Source organism: Rhinolophus ferrumequinum, chromosome 2 (assembly GCF_004115265.2).
Source record: "Rhinolophus ferrumequinum isolate MPI-CBG mRhiFer1 chromosome 2, mRhiFer1_v1.p, whole genome shotgun sequence".
NCBI lineage: Eukaryota > Metazoa > Chordata > Mammalia > Chiroptera > Rhinolophidae > Rhinolophus > Rhinolophus ferrumequinum.
The window spans coordinates 1,694,795-1,717,770 of record NC_046285.1 but is presented as its reverse complement, the minus strand read 5'-3'; the positions used below and the strand labels follow the sequence as shown (position 1 = coordinate 1,717,770).

General features: G+C 37.2%; 1 protein-coding gene across 1 annotated transcript in view; it reads left to right on the top strand.

The window, feature by feature from the left end:
* Positions 1-22,976, top strand: part of XRN1 (5'-3' exoribonuclease 1) — a 155,215-nt gene that overhangs the window by 75,088 nt on the left and 57,151 nt on the right. The window contains exons 28-30 of the mRNA XM_033092286.1: positions 14,842-14,898; positions 15,034-15,166; positions 17,776-17,845. Of these exons, the coding sequence (XP_032948177.1) occupies positions 14,842-14,898; positions 15,034-15,166; positions 17,776-17,845 (260 nt within the window). The remainder of the gene's footprint in view (positions 1-14,841; positions 14,899-15,033; positions 15,167-17,775; positions 17,846-22,976) is intronic.

Below are 22,976 nucleotides of genomic sequence, written 5' to 3'. Positions count from 1 at the left end.
ATTTTATTAACTTTTACAGAATTACTTCTAAAATGTACTTTCCCATTCAGAAACTCATTTAGCTACTAAATATCTTTGAAACCCCACTTAATCTTTCCTATTTTTTTATATCTTGATTTTTAAAAGCACTAACTTTCTGTGTAGGTATAACTATTTTATCTATTTTTGATCTCCACCTTGATGTAATAGAAAATGGATTGACTGTAATTCTTTTTTTAACTCTTGATTTCATTTTCCACACATTTGCCTTCTTATCAAAATGATGTTGCTTTTTTAACTCAGTGCTCTAATAGCAGAGTAAGTGAAGACTGGGTGCTAAAGCTGTCTTCCCCCATCCCTCTTTGTAACGTTAGGCGAGATAACTTAACCTCTATGACTTTGTTTCCTCATTGGTAAAACGATAATAAAATAGTACCTCCCTCAGGTCATCAAAAGGATTAACTGAGCTGATAAATGTAAATTCCTTCAAATAATGCCTAGCTTTTATTAATGCCTAATGATACATGGCTATTACTATTATTATTTGAATTATCTTCTTACATACTCAAGAGCTGTGAATACAGTCTGGGAAATCACCAGTAGCTCTCTGTCTCTATAGGAAATAACATAAGGCTCAGAGCCAAGAGTTTCATCTTTTGAAAGGTCACTGATAGTCGGCTGAGGATAGAAAGCCTGCATTTATTTTTAATTGTCTTTCGGTCTAGAATAAAATCTTACGTTCAGCATTTGTTTTTGAACTGAGTTTTCTACGTACCAAAAGTTTATAACTTTAAGCCCCCCACTTTTATTTTAATCCATTTGGATGCAGAGCTTTCTAAAAATTTTTTTTTTTTACTTTACAATTTTTTTTACTTTACATTTTCCCCTTTACAAACAGAAGATACATGTACAGAGTTGTAGTCTAATGATTTGATTAAAACATTTTTAAAATGTATGTGCATGTAAATAAGACAAATTTTTAAAAAACTTGTTAATGTATGTCAAGGAGGTAGTTGTGAGTAATTGCCTTACCTTTTAGTATTATAATGTTGTTAGGGTAATAAAGAAAAGGAGAAAAAAACTTAAAGCAAACAACATTCTGAACATAATTTAAACTTTTCTTTATAATGCAGGGTCATCATTAAAAGTATCAGTACTTTTATTAGAAGGTGATTCCCAAACTAAGCTACTGGAGGAGCTTTGTAAAAAACAAACACAACATTCTAGATTCCATTCCTACACCATTACTTCTCAGACTTTAATGTGCAAACATATCACTGGAGGATCTTGTTAAAATACAGATTCTGATTCAGTACCTTTGGGAGTAGGCTTGAGATTTTTACATTTCTAACAAGCTTGCAGGTGATCATATTTTGAATAGCCGGCCCCAGGATTTCTCATTTAATAATTGTGGGTTGGGTCTGTTGTGAAAATTCCATGATGTATTAACTTGCCTTATGAATCAGGTTTAGGTGCCACGTCTTGCGACCCATTCTATAATGCCTAGAAATATATTAGATCATATGAGTTTTTTTGTTTTTTAATTTTTTATTGGGGAACAGTGTGTTTTTCCAGGACCCCTCAGCTCCATGACAAGTTGTTGTTTTCAATCTAGTTGTGGAGGGCACAGCTCACTGGCCCATGTTGGAATTGAACCGACAACCTTGGTGGTATGAGCACTGTGCTCTAACTACTGAGCAAACCGGCCACCCACCAGCAGCTCAGCTCCAAGCTTAAGCCGTTGTTTTTCTGTGGTCCATGTGGGAATCGAACTGGCGACCTTGGTGTTATGAGCACCATGCTCTAACCACTGAGCAAACTGCCACCCCTGAGTTCTTTTTTTCTTTTTCTTTTTTTGTATGGAATTCTTCAGGCAGTTCTTGGTTCTTGGGTCAGTTTTTTTAAAATTAAAAAAATTTTTTCAACTGCACTTGACATTCAATATTACATTAGTTTCAGTTGTACAATACAGTGGTTAGACATTCATATAACTTACAAAGTGATTCCCCCCAAAAAGTCTAGTATGTACCTGGCACCATATACATTAATTATATTATTGGCTATATTCCCTATGCTCTACTTAGCATCCTCATGACTGTTTTGTAATTGCCAATTTGTACTTCTTAATCCCTCCACCTTTTCACACACATACCCCAACACCCCTCCCATCTGACAATTATCAGTTTGTTTTCTGTATCTACAAGTTTTAATGTTTTCATTGTGCAGTTATTTTGTTTTTTAAGTTCTCTTATAAATGACATCATATGGAATTTATATTTCTCAGTCTGACTTATTTCACTTAGCATAATGCCCTCTAGGTCCATCCATGTTGTCACAACTGGCAAGATTTCATTCTATTTTATGGCAGAGTAATATTCCATTGCATATATGTATCACATTTTCTTTATTCAATCGTCTATTGAAGGGCACTGGGGTAGCTTCCATATCTTGGCTATTGTAGATCAAATGTCCTTCTTTGTCTCTTGTTATAACCTTTGTTTTAAAGTATATTTTGTCTGGTATAAGTGTATCTACCCCAGTTTTTTGAAAATTTCCATTTGCAGAAAATTTCTTTTTCCATCCCTTTACTTTCAGTCTGAGTGTGTCTTTCAATCTGAAGTGAGTCTCTTGTAGGCAGCATATGTAAGGGTTTTGTTTTCTTCTCCATTCAGCCATCCTACATCTTCTTGATTGGACCATTTAATCCATTTACATTTAAAGTAATTATCACTAGGTATATAATTATTGCCATTTTATTATTCATATTTTTTATCATGTTTTCTTCTATTTAAAGAAGACCCTCTGAGATTCCTTGTAATACTGGTTTGGTGATTATGAATTCTTACAGCTTTTTCTTGTCTGGGAAGCTCTTTATCTTCCCTTTCATCCCTTTGATCTAAATGATCTACCTTGCTGGGTAGAGTAATCTTGCAATTACTTGCTTTATTTATTTATTTACTTTTAATTAAAGTTTATTATTAGGGTGACAATTGTTAGCAAAGTTGCATAGGTTTCATGTGTACAATTCTGTATTACGTCATCTATAAATCACATTACGTGTTCACCACCCAGTCAGTTCTCTTTCCATCACCATATATTTGATCCCCTTTACCCTCATCTACCACCCCTTTCCACCCTTACTCTCTAGTAACCACTAAACTATTATCTGTACCTGAGTCTTTGTTTCTTCATTTGCTTGTCTTGTTCTTTTGTTTTCAGTTTTATATACCACATTTCAGTGAAATCATATGATACTTTCCTTTTTCTGTCTGACTTATTTCTCTTAGCATTAAAATCTCAAGATCCATCCGTGTTGTCACAAATGGTATTATTTCATCTTTTCTTACCGCTGAATAGTATTCCATTGTGTATATATACCACAACTTCTTTATCCATTCATCTATCAAAGGACACTTTCTTTGTTTCCATGTCTTGGCCACTGTAAATAAAGCTGCAATGAACATTGGAGCACATATGTCTTTATGGATAAATGTTTTCAGATTTTGGTAGTAAATACCCTGGAGAGGGATTGCTGGGTCATATGCTGGGTATAATTACTGCTGGATAATTCTGTTCTGAATTTTTTGAGGAACCTCCACTCTGCCTTCCATAGCGGCTGAACCAGTCTGCATTCCCACCAACAGTGTATGAGGGTTCCTTTTTCTCCACAGCCTCTCCAATACTTGTTATTACTTGTCTTGTTGGTGATAGCCATTCTAACTGGGGTGAGGTGATATCTCATTGTGGTTTTTATTTGCATTTCTCTGCTGATTAGTGATGTTGAGCATTTTTTCATATGTCTATTTGCCATTTGTATGTCCTCTTTGGAGAAATGTCACTTCAGGTCCTCTGCCCATTTTTTAATTGGACTGTCTGTTTTTTTTGTTGTTGAGTTGTATGAGTTCCTTATATATTTTGGATATTAGCCCCTTATTGGAGACATTGTTTACAAAAATCTTTTCCCATTCGATTGATTGCCTCTTTATTTTGTTAATGGTTTCTTTTGCTGAGCAGAAGCTTTTTAGTTTGATATAGTCCCATTCATTTATTTTAGCTTTCACTTTCCTTGCCTTTGAGGTAAATTCATAAAATGCTCTTTGAACCCAAGGTCCATAACTTTAGTACCTATATTTTCTTCTATGCAGTTTATTGTTTCAGGTCTTCTGTTTAGGTCTTTGATCCAATTTGAGCTAATTTTGGTACACAGTGACAGATCTTTTTTTTTTTTTTTAATTTATTGGGGTGACAATTGTTAGTAAAATTACATAGATTTCAGGTGTACAATTCTGTATTACATCATCTATAAATCCCATTATGTGTTAACCACCCGGAGTCAGTTCTCCTTCCATCACCATATATTTGATCCCCCTTACCCTCATCTCCCACCCCCCACCCCCTTACCCTCTGGTAACCACTAAACTATTATCTGTGTCTATGAGTTCTTGTTTCTCATTTGTTTGTCTTGTTCTTTTGTTGTTTTTGTTTTATATACCACTATATCAGTGAAATCATATGGTTCTCTGCCTTTTCTGTCTGACTTATTTCGCTTAGCATTATACTCTCAAGATCCATCCATGTTGTCACAAATGTTCCTATATCATCTTTTCTGACCACCGAACAATATTCCATTGTGTATATATACAACTTCTTTATCCATTCATCTATCGAAGGACATTTTGGTTGTTTCCATGTCTTGGCCACCGTAAACAAAGCTGCAATGAACATTGGAACACACGTGTCTTTATCTGTAGATGTTTTCAGATTTTTTGGGTAGATACCCAGGAGAGGGATTGCTGGGTCATATGGTAATTCTATTCGTAATTTTTTGAGGAACCTCCACGCTGCCTTCCATAACGGCTGCACCAGTCTGCATTCCCACCAACAGTGTATGAGGGTTCCTTTTTCTCCACAGCCTCTCCAGCACTTGTTACTATTTGTCTTGTTGATGATAGCCATTCTGACTGGGGTGAGGTGATATCTCGTTGTGGTTTTTATTTGCATTTCTCTGATTATTAGTGATGTTGAGCATTTTTTCATATGTCTATTTGCCATTTGTATGTCCTCTTTGGAGAAATGTCTCTTCAGGTCCTCTGTTCATTTTTCAATTGGGTTGTTTGTTTTTTTGTTGTTGAGTTTCATGAGTTCCTTGTATATTTTGGGTATTAGCCCCTTATCGGAGGCGCTGTTTGCAAAAATCTTCTCCCATTCAGTTGGTTGCCTCTTTATTTTGTTGATGGTTTCTTTTGCTATGCAGAAGCTTTTAAGTTTCATATAGTCCCATTTGTTTATTGTAGCTTTTACTTCCATTGCCTTTGGAGTCAAATTCATAAAATGCTCTTTGAACCCAAGGTCCATAACTTTAGTACCTATGTTTTCTTCTATGCAGTTTATTGTGTCAGGTCTTATGCGCAACTCTTTGATCCATTTTGAATTAATTTTGGTACATGGTGACAGATAGCAGTCCAGTTTCATTCTTTTGCATGTGGCTTTCCAATTCTCCCAGCACCATTTATTGAAGAGGCTGTCTTTTCTCCATTGTATGTTTTTAGCTTCTTTGTCAAAAATTATCTGTCTATATGTATGTGGTTTTATTTCTGGGTTCTCAGTTCTATCCCGTTGTTCTATGTGTCTGTTTTTCTGCCAATACCATGCTGTTTTGATTATAGCCCTGTAGTACAAGCTAAAGTCAGGGAGTGTGATACCTCCAGTATTGTTCTTTTTTCTTAAGATTGCTTTGGCTATTCGGGGTTTTTTGTGGTTTCAAACAAATCTGATGATTTTTTTTCCTATTTCTTTAAAAAATGCCATTGGGATTTTGATGGGGCTTGCATTATATCTGTATATTGCTTTGGGTAATATGACCATTTTAACTATGTTGATTCTTCCAATCCATGAGCACGGAATGTCTTTCCATTTCTTTGTGTCATCTTCAATTTCTTTCAAAAATGTCCTACAGTTGTCAGCATATAGGTCCTTCACATCCTTGGTTAAGTTTATTCCTAAGTATTCTTTTTGCTGCACAGTGACAGATTCTTGCACGGGGCTTTCCAGTTCTGCCAGCATCATTTATTGAAGAGGCTGTCCTTTCCCATTGTATGATTTTTGCGTCTTTGTCAAAACTTATCTGTCTATGTTTATGTGGGTTTAGTTCTGGTTTCTCAATTCTATTCCATTGGTCTATCAGTTTTTCTGCCAATACCATACTGTTTCAATTATTGTTGCTCTGTAGTACAAGCTGAAGTCAGGGAGTGTGGTACCTCCAGCATTGTTCTTTTTTCTAAGGATTTGCTTTGGTTATTTGGGGGTCTTTTGTGGTTCCGTACAAATCTGATGATTTTTTTTGTTCTATTTTTTTTAAAAATGCTATTGGGATTTTGATGGAATTGCATTAAAGCTGTATATTTGTTTTGAGTAATACGGCCATTTTAACTATGTTGATTCTTCCAATCCATGAACATGGAATGTCTTTCCACTTCTTTGTATCTTCTTCAATTTTTTTCAAAAATGTGTTATAGTTTTCAGTATGTAGGTCTTTCACATCTTCAGTTAAGTTTATTCCTAGGTATTTTATTATTTTTGCTACAATTGCAAAAGGAATTGTTTTTGTTTTGTTTTTTTCTTTTTCTGAGAGTTCATTGTTAGTATATAGGAATGCAGTGGACTTTTGTGCGTTGATTTTGTAGCCAGCAACTTTACTGCATTTGTTTATTGTTTCTAGTAGCTTTTTGGTGGAATCTTTAGGGTTTTCTATATATAGCATCATGTCATCTGCAAAAAGTGACAGTTTAACTTCTTCATTCCCAATTTGGATGCCTTTTATTTCTTTCTCTTGCCTAATTGCTCTGGCGAGGACTTCCAACACTATGTTGAAAAGCAGAGGTGATAGGGGACAGCCCTGTCATGTTCCTGAGTGTAGAGCAAAGGGCTTCAGTTTTTCACCGTTAATTATGGTATTAGCTGAGGGTTTGTCATATATGACCTGTATTATGTTAAGGTATTTTCCTTCTACACCTATTTTATTAAGTGTATTAATCATAAATGGATATTGTATCTTGTCAAATACTTTTTCTTCATCAATTGATATAATCATATGATTTTTGTCCTTTATTTTGATCGATTTGCGAATGTTGAACCATCCTTGTGCCACTGGGGTGAACCCCACTTGGTCGTGATGTATAATCTTTTTAATGCATTGTTGCTTTCAATTTGCTAGAATTTTGTTTAGGATTTTTGCATTTGTATTCATCCGAGATACTCGTCTGTAATTTTCTTTTTGTGTGTTATCCTTACCAGATTTTGGTGTCAGGGTAACATCGGCCTCATAAAATGAGTTAGGGAGTATTGTGTCTTATTTAGTTTTTTTGGAAGAGGTTGATTGGGACAGGTATTAGATCCTATTTGAAGGTTTGGGAGAATTCATTAGTGAAGCCATCTGGTCCCGGACTTTTGCTTTTGGGAAGGTTTCAGATGACTGATTCAATTTCCTTACTGGTGATCAATCTATTTAGATTTTCCAGTTCTTTGTGATTCTGCCTAGGAAGGCTATATGACTCTTAAGAACATGTCCATTTCTTCCAGGTTATTGAATTTGGTGGCTTATAGTCCTTCATAGTATTCTTGGATGATCCTTTGTATTTCTTGGCATCCATGAAAACTTCCCCCCTTTCATTTCTGATTTTGTTTATTTGTGTCTTTTCTCTTTTTATCTTAGTGAGTCTAGCCAAGGGTTTGTCAGTTTTATTAATCTTTTCAAAGACCAGCTCTTCGTCGCATTAATTCTTTTCTTTTGTTTTTTTGTTCTCTATTTCATTTAGTTCTGCTCTGATTTTTATTATTTCCTTTCTTCTGCTGACTTTGGGTTTTATTTGTTCTTCTTTTTCTAGTTCTTTAAGGTGTAACGTGATGTTATTTATCTGGGATTTTTCTTGTTTCTTGAGATAGGCCTGTAATGATATAAATTTCCCTCTTAAAACTGCTTTCACTGCATCCCCAAAATTTTGGTAGAATGTATTTTCATTCTCATTTGTTTCTATGTATCTTTTCATCTCTCCTCTTATTTCTTCTTTGATCCTGTTCTTTAAAAATATGTTATTTAATCTCCTTTTTTTTTTGGCGATTTTCGTGCTTTTTTTTTTTTTTGCCATTGATATCCAGTTTCAAAGCCTTGTGATCAGAGAATATCCTTGATATGATTTTGAGCTTTTTAAATTTGCTGAGGATAGTGTTATGTCCCTATATATGGTCTGTCTTTGAGACTGTTTCATGTACACTAGAAAAACATGTATAGTCTGATATTTTAGGATGAAGTGCTCTATAAATGTCAATTATGTCCATATCATCTAATGTGTCATTTAGGGCTGCTATTTCATTATTTATTTTCTTCTTGGATGATCTATCCATAACTGTCAATGATGTATTTTGGTCCCCTACTATAATTGTGCTTTGGTCAGTTTCTCCGTTTAGTTCTGTTAGTAGTTGTTTGGTATATTTCGTTTCTCCTGATTGGGGGCATAAATATTGATGACTGTTATGTCTTCTTGTTGTATAGTCCCCTTTATCATTATGAAATGTCCATCTTTGTCTCTTGTTACCTTTTTTATTCTGAAGTCTGTTTCATCTGATATCAGTATGGATACATCTGCTCTTATCTGTATACCATTTGTTTGGAGTGTCAATTTCCACCCTTTCACTTTGAGTCTATGCTTGGCCTTGTAGCTGAGATGTGTCTCTTGGAGACAGCATATGGTTGGGTTTATTTTTTTTGATCCAATCTGCTACTCTGTCCCTTTTTATTAGTGTGCAGTCCATTTACATTTAGGGTGATCTTTGATATATGAGGATTTCCTCTGATTCTATCTTTAGTTTTCTGGTAAGAGTGTGTCTCCATTGTTTCTTTGCCTTTTTGTTCCTGTCTTTTATTTCAATGGGGTGGTATTCTATCATTTTTCCCTCTGTTTCTTCTTTTATTGTGGTACATATTTCAGATCTATATTTTTTTGTGTGGTTACCATTAAGTTTATGTAAAAGAAAGTTTCACATTTAGAGTGTTCCATTTTCTTCAGCATGCTTCCTTTCTCCACTTCCTTATGCTGGTTCAGACTTTTACTCTCCCCCCTTTTATGTTTTTGTTGTCACAAATTATCCCTACTTATGCTGTGAGTTGATTCCTGCGCTGCTGTAGCATTCTGTCTTTTTTCTCTTTTTCTTTAAGTGTTTTTTTTTTCTTCTTTACCCTGTATGTTATGTTTAAGTGTATAGTGTCTTATTTGGTGTAGGGGTTGTCATTTCCTGCTTTTATCTGTCTGTTCGTAATACTACTCTTCGTTTTGTATTCTTTTGCTTTTTTGTTTCAGGTCGAATAGCCTCCTTCACTATTTCTTGTAGTGCAGGTCGTGTGTTAGAAAATTCCTTCAGGTTCTGTATGTCTGGAAAGGTCTTTATTCCTCCTTCATATCTAAAGGATATCTTTGCTGGATATATTATTCTTGGCTCATAATTTCTCTCTTTCAGTAGTTTTAATAATTGAGTCCACTCCTCCTGGCTTGTGGAGTTTCCGCTGAAAAATTTGACAATAGCCTAATGGGTTTTCCTTTTGTAGATTACCATCTTCTTTTCCCTGGTTGCCTCGAGGATTCTTTCTTTGTCGTTGATTTTTGACAGCTTTAATACAATGTGCCTTGGAGAAGGCCTGTTGGGGTTGAGGTAATTAGGTGTTCTATTTGTTTCTTGGATTCAAGGATCCGGTTCTTTCCACAAGTTTGGGAAGTTCTTGTCGACTATTTGTTTGAATATACTCACTGTTCCCTTCTCTCTTTCTTTTCCTTCTGTTATGCTATTCTTATATTGGTCTTTCTGATGGAGTCAGAAAGTTCTTTCATTTCTTTTAACTCTCAAGTCTCTCTCTTCTTCTATCTGTGTCATTTCCAGATTTCTATCTTCAATGTCACTGATTAGTTCTTCCATCTGGTCAGCTTTGTTATCTAAGTTGGCTATTTCATTCTTTATTTCTTTTATTGAGTTTTTAATCTCCAGAAATTCTATTTGGTTCTTTTTTAAAGTTTCAGTCTCTTTGGTGAAATACTCGTTTTGTTCTTTGATTGTGTTTCTGAGTTCATTAAATTGCCTATGTGTGTTTTCTTGCATCTCATTGAGTTTTTTCAGAACTGCAGTCTTGAATTCTCTGTCATTTAACTCTCATTTTTCCATGTCTTTAAGTTCATTTTCTGGAGACTTTTCATTTTCTTTCTGAGCTGCCTTGTTACTTTGGTTATTCATAGCAATTAGTAAATTATTATTTCTCTTCCTAGGATCTCCAGGAGTGGGTTCTGCAACAGGTTGGTAGAAAGAGGTCTTTCCTTTGCTTTCCAGTAGGTATTGGTAGAATGCTTCATATTCTTTTCAACTGCAGTGTTTAATTCGCTCTCACATTGTAATGTTGTATTTTCTCTGCACTATTCCAGCTTCGCACAAAATGGGCAGATTTTCTAGAAGGCAGGCTTCTCCTCTGTGAACAGTTCGCCTGGGTCATAGGGCACTGCCTCCGTGGGGAGATGTGGAGCGCTTCTGATGTTGCGAAGCTCTTCCTGCACCAGATTCACGACCTGAGTGTTTTAGCAGCTTTGTTTACCCCTGCAGGGATCTTCCCAGATAGGTGGGGGCAGGGTGGGTTGTAAGTGAAGGCTGTGAGCTATGGCGGCGACCACCAGCACAGCCAGTGTTGCACCCAGGGCTCCCTCTTCTTCTCCAAAACTAGTTGGGCTGTGAGTCCATAGCTGCGAGCCACAGTTCTCAGAATTGCAAATATTCTGACACTGCTACTGTTCCGCTTCTAGCACTAGGAAGATGGGGTTGCGGCGAGCTTTGGGAGGGTAGAAGGGGGTCGGCTAGGCTCAGTTCCTAATTCTTCTATCCGCTGCTTGGCAGTGAGGGCTTAAACTGCCATTTCACCCTTCTTCTCTCAGTCTTTGCTCCAAAGTCTCTGTCGTGAGCTTTGGATTCAGCTGTATAATATGCTGATCCCTCAGGCAGGATCGTGGGCCACAAGGGGAGAGCTAGCAGTCCGAATTCTTTTCTCTTCCTTGGCTGAGGTAGGTCCAGGTCTGCTCCTGCACCCGTGCTGCCCGCGTCTCTGCACTTCCCGCTTTCCTCCTTCCCCTCTCGCCCAATTTGCCCACCTTTAGATGACTACAGTTGCACGTCTCTTAATCTTGCCTGTCTGCTGTGCAGGGATTCCTTTGTGGAGTTATAGTTGTTCAATTTGTTGTAAATTCCAGGGGAGATTTTGGGGTTCACTTCACGCCACCATTTCTATGACGTCGACAGTGTTTAAGTCCTTGCTTTCCATCATTTTGAATATTTCTTGCCAATCCCTTCTGGCTTGCGAAGGTTTTTGTTGAGAAATCAGGTGACAGTCTTATGAGTGCTCCCTTGTACATAACTGCTTTTGTCTTGCTGCTTTTAAGATTCTCTCTTTGTCTTTAACCTTTGGCATTTTAATATGATGTGTTTTGGTGTGAGACTCTTTGGGTTCATCTTTTTTGGGACTCTTTGCACTATCTGGACTTGTATGTCTATTTCCTACTCCAGTTGAAGGAAGTTTTCAGTCATGATTTCTTCAAATAAGTTTTAAATCCTTTGCTCTCTGTTTTCTCCTTTTCGTACCCCTACGATGTGAATGTTGTTTGGCTTGAAGTTGTCTCAGCAGTCTGTTAAACTTTTAAACTAGCCTCTTTTTTTTTCTTTTTCTTTTTTTTTTTTTTTTCTGTTCTGTTTGGCTGTTTTCTGATACCATGTCTTCCAAATTGCTGATTGGATTCTGTGCTTTGTCTAGTCTGCTGTTCTTGATTTCAGATATTTTTTATTTCTGACTGATTCTTTTTTTGTGTGGTTTCTTTCTCTTTGTGTAAGTTCTCATTGATTTCATCTATTCTTCCTTTAAGTTCATTGAACATTTTTGTAACCAGTATTTTGAACTCTCTATCTCGTAGATTACTTGTCTTCATTTCATTTAATTCTTTTTCTGGAGTTTTGTCCTGTTCTTTCATTTGGGATATTTTTTTTTGTTTCCTCATTTTGGCTGCCTCACTGTGTGTGTTTCTATGTATGAGGTAGATCTGCTACATCTTTCAGTCTGGGAAGTGTGGCCTTAATTTGTAGGTGTCCTATGGGGTCCAGTGACACAGTCTCCCTAGTCACCTGAACCAGGTGCTCCAAGTGTGTCCCTTGTGTGTGTTGTGTGTGCCTTCCTGCTGTAGTTGAGCCTTGATATCTGTTGGCATATCAGTGAGTGTGGTTGACCTTCAAGCCAATTGCTTGTGAACACTAACTGTGACTGCAGCAGACAAGCTGTAGTGTGGGGACTTATTCCACAGAGTAGAATTCACTGTAGCCCAGCTCTGGTGCCTGCTGAGTCCACCCTTTGGCTGTGTCAGTTGTGGAGCTAATTGGGCGGTGCTCTCTTGTGGTCTGGAGCCAGTCACCAGGTGTGCTGGGTCTGGGACCTCTTGGGAGGGGCCCCAGTGCAGGCCCCTGCGTGTGCAGCCCTGGGCTGCCTGATAGGAGCTAAAGAGTAATCTGTGGTTGGTAGCTGCCTATGCTGGAATTGGAGGCACCTGGGAAAGGCTACATTGTGAACTGAGGCCAACTGCTGCTAGTGCCAGGAGCTGCTGAGCAAGAGGTATGGGCATGCTGTGGCTAGCTTTTGCTTGTTTGGGGTTTATGGACCTTTGAGAGACTTTAAGAAAGTCTGCAGTGTGGACTGAAGCCAGCAGCTTATGACAAACAGCCCCTGAAAGACATTAGGACTGGTGTTCAGGTTGGGTAGCGAAGGAAGGCTCTCAGGGAATCACCAGGGTGGGGTGAGTTTGATGGAGACTCAGATTTGGTATCAACCTGCATTTGCAGGCTGGGTGGGAGAAGGGCTCTGCAAAAGAACAGTGGTGCCTGCCAGCAGTTTGTTCCCAGAGAGAGCTGCCCCTCCAGCCCTCACCCTGAACCAGATAATTTAGTTCCTCCTCATATCTCCCTGGCACTTTTTGAGCTGCTGCCTCACAGGTAGAGCTCAGAACGAGTGAGTCTGCCAGTGAGTAAGTCCTTGTTCAGGCCCTTTAAGAGGAGTGCCTAGGATTCCAGCAGCCCTTCATCTCACCATTACAGAATCCCCACTGATTTTCACAGCCAGATGTTGTGGGGTCTCCCCTTCCCAGCACTGGTATTCTGGGCTGGCAGTCACAGTATGGGGCTGGGACCCCTCACTCCTCCAGGGGACTTCTAGCCAAAGTGTCCCTCCTAGTTTTTAACTGCCAAACGTGGGTGTGGGCCCAGTGCATTTCATATCTCCAGCTCTTCTACCAGTCTCAATGTGGCATCTTCTTTATATCCTTAGTTATAGGAGTTCTGTTCAGTTAGCCTTCATATGGTTCTCCAGGATGGCTGTTCCATAATTTAGCTGTAATTTTGTTGTGGTCGAGGGAGGAGGTGAGCACAGCATTTACCTACTCTGCCATCTTGACCAGAAGTTTTGGGTCTGTTTTTTAATATAGTTTAAATTTCTTTATTCTTTCTGCTTTCTGCTGTTGTCAGTAGGGACCAATTGTACTCTGTTAGTTCTTGTAGTCTGGAAACATAAACACCTTGTCAGAAAGGCCTTCAGTTTTCACCCTATTTACAATTGCAGTGTCTCCCCACATTGTTGGTCTCCCTTACCTGCTTTATTTTTCACTATGCTTTTTACCTTCACACGTGCTATATATTTTTCTTATTTTGTTTCTATTATGTTTCCCTCAACTAGAATAAAAGAACAGGTCACTGTTTTATCCCCAACAGAAAAATAGAATTCAGTAAATATTGTTGAAAGAATAAATGAAATGTTTCTATAATAAAGTAAAATAGACTCTGTTTAGAGGCTTGAACATTTTACAGTGCATAAATACGTGAACGCTGTGGTAGTGGTCGCTTTAGGTTAGGGATGTTTTATGTCCTTTGGTACTTATTTCCGTAAGCTATGTTCTAAAAATAGGTGGCTGCTATATAAATAAACTGTTTCCACTTTTCTCATTAAGAATTCAGTTTTTTAGAAAATTTTATATCAATGGTAGTTATGGATTGTAATGGGTAAAATTTCTCTCATTTTCATTAGATAGAACAGGTAATAATACTTCCATCTTAAGATAGAAGGAAGTTGATGCTCAAGTTAAGTGTGAGTTCACAGAACTAACAAATAGCAAAGATAGGACAAAGCTCTTCTTTTGGCATTTTTTAGATTATCAGAAACTTCAAACATCAAAGCCAGTTTCACAATAGCTTACAAAAGCAAGGACTATTAAATGAATGCCACCTTAGTATTTATAAGTAGGCACAAAACCCAGTGTTGTCATACTTTATACCTTTTTTTAAAAAATGTAAGTCTTTCTTGACCATTGTATACAATTCTTTGTAGAGGGAAAAGAGCATTTGAATCGGATAGCATTTACATAAAGTTTAAAACAGATAAATCTAATCTTTTGTGTTAGAAGTAAGGTTACTTTTGGGAAGGGTAATAACTGGGAGGGAATACAGGGGGTTTTTATGTTGTGCTTAGTAGTGTTCTGTCTCTCTTGAACTAGGTGTGGTGAGGCTCATACTGTAAAAATTCATCAGTCTGTATACTTATAATTTTGCATTTTTCTATGTCTTATACTTTAAACTTTTTACTTTAAAGTACTTTAAGAATTTATTATTCCTCCTTACTACATCTGAAGAATTTCAGATATTTTTAAAATTGCTCATTTCATTTGCCTTTTTGAAAATTAGACAAGTCCAAGTACTGAATTATAATTTTATAATTTAATTTTTTAAAATATTTAATTTTTTTTCTATCCTCAGCAAAGAAAGAATAATAAGAAGGTGCGAGTGACGGTGAAGCCCCATTTACTGTACAGAGTAAGTTTCCTGTTAAAGAATTCAAAGTTGTTTTTACTTCAGAAATATAGAAAAGACAAAATGTTTTCAATTTATTATTTAAAAATTTTTAAAAATTAGAGTTCACGATTATAATTAAAGCTTTTTTCTCTTCAGCCTTTAGAACAGCAACATGGAGTCATTCCTGATCGGGATGCAGAATTTCGTCTCTTTGACCGTGTTGTAAATGTGAGAGAGAACTTTTCGGTTCCAGTTGGCCTTCGGGGCACCATCATAGGAATTAAAGGGGGTAATATCTCAGTACTTGACGTGTCTTCAACTGCTTTTATATTGTAAAGAAAAACACAAATTTCTTTGTCACATTTAACAGAGAATGACTATAAATCAGTACAAAACCTAAATCCTCATGTTTTACTTAATTTTTCGGGGGGGAAGTTTCAGTTTTCAGAGAAAATTCTCCTTTTCTGTCTTGTTTAATCATCTAGGAAGTGACTGAAAGAACAGGAAGTTGAGTAAGGGCTGCTGAGAATTTGGTAGCTTATATATATATAGCACATTAAAATTACATAAGACTGGCGGGTAGACATGTGTTTTCATGAAACCAAGAGAAAAGTTTCATACTTCTCCTAGATAGACTTTCATCTAATCTTGCTCAGAGCTTTATCTTAATTGTCATTGTACTCTCTTGATTTCTGTGGAGAAGTAAACATGAAGTATGAGCTTATTTACAGTCAAAAGATTTGAATTAAATGTGCATATAAATTTGAATTTTATGAATACAGCTAGATTACGTACACAAAACAGACCTATCAACCTGTTGCACAACAATGTGCATAGTTAACATTACTGTACTATACACGTAAAAATGGTTAAGATAGTATATTTTATGTCATGTTTTTTACAAAAAAGAAAAATGAGAGTGGAGAGAAAAGGGAAGAAGCACTGAGGATCTGAATGTGCCTCAAAGGGAAGCCTAGAGTGGGCAGCTTTGCAGCATAGATTCCAAAGAAAGTCAGCCTGGTAACAAATGGGTGCCCAGGGCTCTGGTTGCTGGCAGCACTCCCCCCCACCCCCCGCCCCCTCGTCCTAGCTCAGTCTTGTTCTCACTGTCCGGGAAGGATGACGGCGTGAGGCCCTGAGCCTAAGAGAACTGCTTATTGAGTGCCAGCAGTGAGCTGGGCACCTTTTTGTTCTGCATTTAACCCACACTACCCCCTGAGAAGCAGTTGTTATTTCCTCACCTGAAGGGCTAAGTAACTCATCCACCTTTACAGAAGTAAGTGCAGAGCTGGGTTTGAACTCTTACCTGATTCTTACCTAACTTTGAGCAATGGTTCTCCTCATTTTCCATCTGCACATCCTCTTGGGGTCTTCCCTGCTTACTTGACTCTAAGAGAATTGTCTTCTCTAATTTTTATTTTTAATTTTTTGGATATATTTCTGGCTTCTGGAAACGGAGAAAGGAGGGTCTGGAGCAGGTGTGGTAAGGGTCCAATGGGTGTATGAAGCATCCCGCCTGCTGCTATAGCTCGACCCCCACATCATCTGTTCAGATATTGAGTGTATTGCATTGTACTGGTTACGTTGTCCTGTAAGGCCTTAGGACTCTGATAACAGAAGTTTCCTTTCTTCTGACAGCTCCTATCGTAATAGTGACCACTTGGCATTTTGTCATAAGGGTTTTAAAGCTACACCTACCCTGAGTGAAAAAGAGCTCTGTCGTTGATTAGCTTTGTCTGCCATGGCCATGGACTAGAAAAGGGAATATTTGTCAGTACCGCACCCAGCTAAGTCCTCACGTGCACAGTGATCTCCACTAAAGGGTGAACAGATGTCCATGATCTTCTTAGGAAGTGGGCCCTCCCTCAGGCAGGAAATGGGAACTGAGGAGGTGAGCCTTATCAATCCGTCAGAGGAGACTCTCCTGTCTCTCCTTTGAGCCTCACTTTTTTGGGTTTAGATTTAGGTAAAAGTGTCAGGTTGAAAGGTACAGCTGGACAGTGGAGAATGGGTGATTTCCACAGGCTTGGTTTCAGCTGGGCAATGAGGGACTGGGGAGGGGGAATCATCCCCCACCCATACCAGGAGCTAGCATAGTACCAGAAATTCTATTCGTCAGGGTTCTCTAGAGAAACAGAACTAGTATAATGCAAAGGTGGCAGCGTGGGAAGTGGGGAGAGAAAGAGAGAAGTCAATTCTGAGGTTATGTGATAAACTGTATTATCAATTTGGGCTTAGAATTCAAAACGTTATAGCTAATTACTTCACTTTGTTGTAGCTAATTACAGCAAAACGTTATAGCTAATTACTACACTTGGTGTTACGGGTAAATTTAATCTTTCCAGGTATATCACATCATGCTCTCTGACAAACTTCTCTGCTCCTAAATCTTGCACCACAGAGTTTCTCCTGAATTTTACATCAGTTACTACCATCCGTAATCTACCATCATCTCAGCCAGAATCTTGTAGTCATCCTTGGTATCTCCACCTGTTTATCTGCACAGGTCATTGGCTCCTGCAACTTCTGTCTAATAGTATATCCGTCTTTCCAATCTGGTTCCCTCATTGCTGCCATGCTTTCAAATCTTCATTGTCTTCTGTCTTATTGGAAGACCTTCTAAACTGCAAACTCTAAAGTTATCTCTTATTAACTCTCTTATTATGAATAATTTCAAACATATACGAAAAGTGTAATTAATCCCCCAGAGCATCCGATTTCAATGTTATTTTACTTTAAATTAATACCAGTAAGATATTCTGTGAGCTTATTTACTTTTCATTTACTGTCTGTGTTCCCCCATACCATTTTTTGATAGTTGTAATGCTTCTTACATTCCAAAAACTCATGATGATTTTTCATTATATGATTTTTTTAAATCTCTCTGTCTCTTAACAGCTAATAGAGAAGCTGATGTACTATTTGAAGTATTATTTGATGAGGAATTTCCTGGAGGCTTAACAATCAGGTATGTACTTCCAGATGATAATTATACTTTTTATGTCCTTGTGGCCAGTGCCTTTTCATTACTTGTTGATTTGTCCACGATTTGACTTCCAATTATACGCAAGTATACGCAAGACGTCATACTTCCTACTAGGGATGTAACAGTAAGACAAACTGTTAAGACAAACATGTTTGTTTTAAGAGTAAGACAAACATGTTTTCTACCTTCATGGACCTTTCCTTTTAGTGTGGGAAATAATCAACTGATTACAGTATTAATTATTTCATTACATTGGGACAAGTGCTGGGAAGGAGAAGTTCAGTTTTCTCTAATAACAGGACCTATCCTGACAGTTCCAGAAAGGCTTTCTTTAGGAAGTGATATTTAAGATGGTTCTTGAAAAATGAATATTAGTTAAATGGGGAAAGAGGGAGGACGAGTGGCGAGTCGTCAAGAAGAAGGAATAGCATATGGAACAAAGAACATTTTTACTCAAAAAACTAAAAGAATGCAGGTGTTTCTGAACTTCAGTAACTAAGATGAGAGTAAGAGAGAAAAGCGAGTGCCACACTGTGCAGAATCTTGTAAGCCATGTTTCAGGACATATTAAGATCTTGGTAGCTTGGTGTTCATCCTTGAAGCAATGCGAAGCCATCAAAATCAGAGATGTGGCATTATCGTATTTGCATCTTTAATGGTCAAATAACTTGAGGAATAGAAACATTCTTTGAATTTAGTGACATGTTAAGTCATGATCATCTGTTTTAGTGGAGTTCTGGGTACTCAAACTAGGGTGTGGTGGTTTGTGTATGAATGACAGGTGTAACGATGGAGGCAAGAGATTGAGCTGACCCTTGAGAAGTTTGACTATGAGGTTAGGAGATAGAGAGGAAAAGGATTGGAATGTTTTTTGTTTTTCATTTTACTTCTAAATTTTTTTAATTTAATTTTTACTTTTATTAAACTCATTGGGTAGCAGTGGGTAATACCATTGTTTCAGGTGCACAACTTTATAATACAATATATATTCCACTGTGTGCTCACCACCCTAAGTCTAGTCTGCTTCTCTCACCATATATTTGACCCCCTTTAACCAATTCGTCCTCCCCCTGCTCCCTTTCCCCTCTGTTAACCACCATTCTATTGTCTGTATCTATGAATTTGTTTAGTTTGTTCTTTTGTTGCTTTTTCTTTTATATTCCACATGTGAGTGAAAAGAAATCATGTGGTTCTTCTGCTTTTCCATCAAAATTATTTCACTTAGCATGCCACTCTCAAGATCCATCCACGTTGTCACAGATGGCAGTATTTTATCTTTTCTTATGGCTTTATAGTATTATACCATATATATGTCCACATCTTCTTTATCCAGTCATCCATCGAAGGACACTTGGGTTGTTCCCATGTCTTGGCTACTGTGTATTATGCTGCAGTGAACATATGGGTACCTCATCTGTCTTTATGAATAAGTATTTTTAAATTTTCCAAGTATATATCCAGAAGAGGAATTGCTACCGTGTTTCTCCGAAACTAAGACCTAGCCAGACCATCAGCTCTAATGTATCTTTTGGAGCAAAAATTAATATAAGACTTTGTCTTATTTGAATATAAGACCAGGTCTTTAATATAATATAACATAATATAATGTAATATAGTATAATACTGGGTATATAATATAAAATAATATAATACTGGGTCTTGTAAGACTGTGTCTTATATTAATTTTTGCTCCAAAAGACACATTAGAGCTGATGGTTCGGCTAGGTCTTATTTTCGGGGAAACACTGTAGGTCATATGATAGCTCTATTCTTAATTTTTTTGATAAACCTCTATACTGTTTTCCATAATGGCTGCACGAATTTACATTCCCACCAGCAGTGCACAAGGGTTCCCTTTTCTCCACATCCACTTGTTATGTCTTATCTTACTGATAACAGCTATTGAGCAGTTGTGAGGTGGTATCTCATTGTGGTTTTGATTTCCATTTCCCTAATAACTAGTGATATTGAGCATCTTTTCCATGTCTGTTGGCCGTCTGTTTGTCTTACTTGGGAAAGTGACTATTCAGGGTCTCTACCCATCTTTTAATAGAATTGTTTGTTTTATTATTATTGTTGAGTTGTGTGAGTTCTTTATGTATTTTGCATATTAACTCCTTATCAGAAGCATCGTTTGCAGGTATCTTCTCTCATGCAGTTGGTTGCCTGTTTGTTTTGTTGATGGTTTCTTTTGCTATGCATAAGCTTTTCTTTTTTCCTTTAATTCTTTTTTTTAATTAAAGTTTATTGGGGTGACAATCGTTACTAAAGTTACATAGGTTTCAACTGTACAGTTCTGTAATACATCATCTATATAGCACATGTGTGTTCACCACCCAGAGTCAGTTCTCCTTCCATCGCCATGTATTTGATCCCCTTTACCCTCATCTACCACCCCCCTCACAGTCCCGTTTGTTTATTTTAGCTTTTACTTCCCTTGCCGTTGGGGTCAAGTTCACAAAAACCCCTCTGAGACCAACGTCCACAAATTTAGTACCTATCTTTTCTTCTATGTATTTTATTGTTCCAGGTCTTATAATCAAGTCTTTAATCCATTTTGAGTTAATTTTTGTGTATGGTGTCATATAGCAGCTTAGTTACATTCTTTTGTATGTGGCTTTCCAGTATTCCCAACAACATTTATTGAAGAAGCCATCCTTTCAACATTGTATGATTTTGGCTCATTGTCAAAAATTAGTTGCCCATATATATGTGGGTTTATTTCTGGACTCTCAGTTCTGTTCCATTGACCTGTATGTCTGTTTATTCTGCCAGTAGCATACTGTTCTAATTATTGTAACATTGTAGTATGCTTTGAAGTCAGGGAGGGTGATGACTCCAGCTTTATTGTTTTTTCTCAGAATTGCTTTGGTTATTTGGGGTCTTTTGTGGTTCCATTCAAATGTGAGGGTTTTTTCTTCTACTTTTGGGAGAAAGGCCTTGGGATTTTGATGGGGATTACATTAAATCTGTATGTTGCTTTAGGCAATATGACCATTTTAACAATGTTAATTCTTCCAACCTATGAACATGGAATACATTTCCATTTCTTTATGTCTTCAATTTCTTTCAACCATGTCTTGAAGTTTTCAATGTACAGGTCCTTCACTTTCTTTGTCAAGTTTATTCCTAGGTATTTTATCCTTTTTTGTTGCAGTTGTAACTGGGATGGTATTTTTCATTACTTTTTCTATTTCATTGCAACACATTTTTCTGTGTGGATTTTGTGTCCTGCAACTTTACTGTATTTGTTTATGGTTTCTAATAGTCTTTTGGTGGTCTTTAGAGTTTTCTGTATATAGAAACATGTTATCTGAAATAGTAACAGTTTTGCTTCTTCATTCCCAGTTTGGATGCCTTTTATTTCTTTCACTTGCCTGATTGCTTGGGCTAGGACTTCCAATACTGTGTTGAATAACAGGGGTGAGAATGGGCACTCTTGTCTTGTTTCTGCTTGTCATATATAGCCTTTATTATATTGAGGTATTTTTCTTCCATATCCAGTTTATTGAAAGTTTTTATCATAAATGGATGCTGGATTTTGTCAAATGCTTTTTCTGCACCTATTGATATGATCATATGATTCTTTTGTTAATGTGGTATCTATTGGTTGGCATATGTTGAATCATCTTTGTGTCACTGGAATGAACCCCACTGAATTGTGATATATAATCATTTTAATATATTGTATTTAATTTGCTAGTATTTTGTTTAGGAGTTTTGAATCTATGTTCATCAGAGATACTGACCTGTAATTTTCCTTTTTGTGTTTTGCTTGTCAGGTTTTGGTATCAGGGTAATGTTGGCCTTGTAAAATGAGTTAGGAAGTATTTCCTCTTCTTCAACATTTTTTGGAAGACTTTGAAAAGGATAGGTATTAAACCTTTGAATGTTTCGTAGAATCCACTAGTGAAGCCATCTATTCCTGGACTTTTATTTTTTGGAAGGTTTTTGATTACTCTTTCAATTTCTTTACTAGTCACTGGTCTGTTTAGGTTTTCCAGTTCTTAATCGTTCTGCCTAGGAAGGTTATATACTTCTAAAAATTTGTCCATTTCTTCTAGGTTATCAAATTTGGAGTCATATAGCCTTTCATATTAATTATTCTTGTATAATTCTTTGTATTTCTTTGATGTGCATTATATCCTCTCCTCTTTTATTTCTGATTTTTAAATTTCCGTTCTTTCTCTTGTTTCTTTTTTTTCCCCATCCATCACCATATATTTGACCCCCTTTTCCCTCTTCTACCATCCCCCCTTCCCCACCACTTACCCTCTGGTAACCACTAAACTATTGTCTGTGTCTATGAGTTCTTGTTAGTCTTGTTCATTTATTGCTTTCAGTTTTGTATTCCACATATGAGTAAAGTTATATGATTCTCGACTTTTTCTGTCTGACTTATTTCACTTAGCATGATAATTTCATGATCCATCCATGTTGTCACAAAGAGTAGTATTTCATCTTTTCTTATGGCAGGGTAGTATTCCATTGTGTATGTAAACCACATCTTTATCCAACCATCTGTCGAAGGACACTGGTTGTTTCTGTGTCTTGGCCACCATGTATAATGCTGCAATGAACATAAAGGTGCATATATTTTTACAGATAAATGTTTTCAGATTTTTCAGGTAGATATGCAGAAGAGAGATTGCTGGGTCATATGGTAATGCTATTCTTAATTTTTTGAGGACCTCCGTACTGTTTCCATTGTGGCTATACCAATTTACATTCCCACCAATAGTGTATGAGGGTTCCTTTTTCTCCATAGACTCTCCAACATTTGTTATTACTTGTCTAGTTGATAATAATCACTCTAACAGGTATAAGGTGGTATCTCATTGTAGTTTTATTTTTGTTTTTGTGTTTTTGAAGGGGAATAGGACTTTATTGGGGAACAGTGTGTACTTCCGGGACTTTTTTCCAAGTCAAGTTGTAGTTCTTAGTTGTGGAGGGTGCAGTTCAGCTCCAGGTCCAGTTACTGTTGTTAGTTGCAGGGGGTGCAGCCCACTATCCCTTGCAGGAGTCGAACAGCAACCTTGTGGTTGAGAGCCTGTGCTCCAACCAACTGAGCCATCTGGCCAACCGGGAGCTGAGCGGCAGCTCATTGACCTCA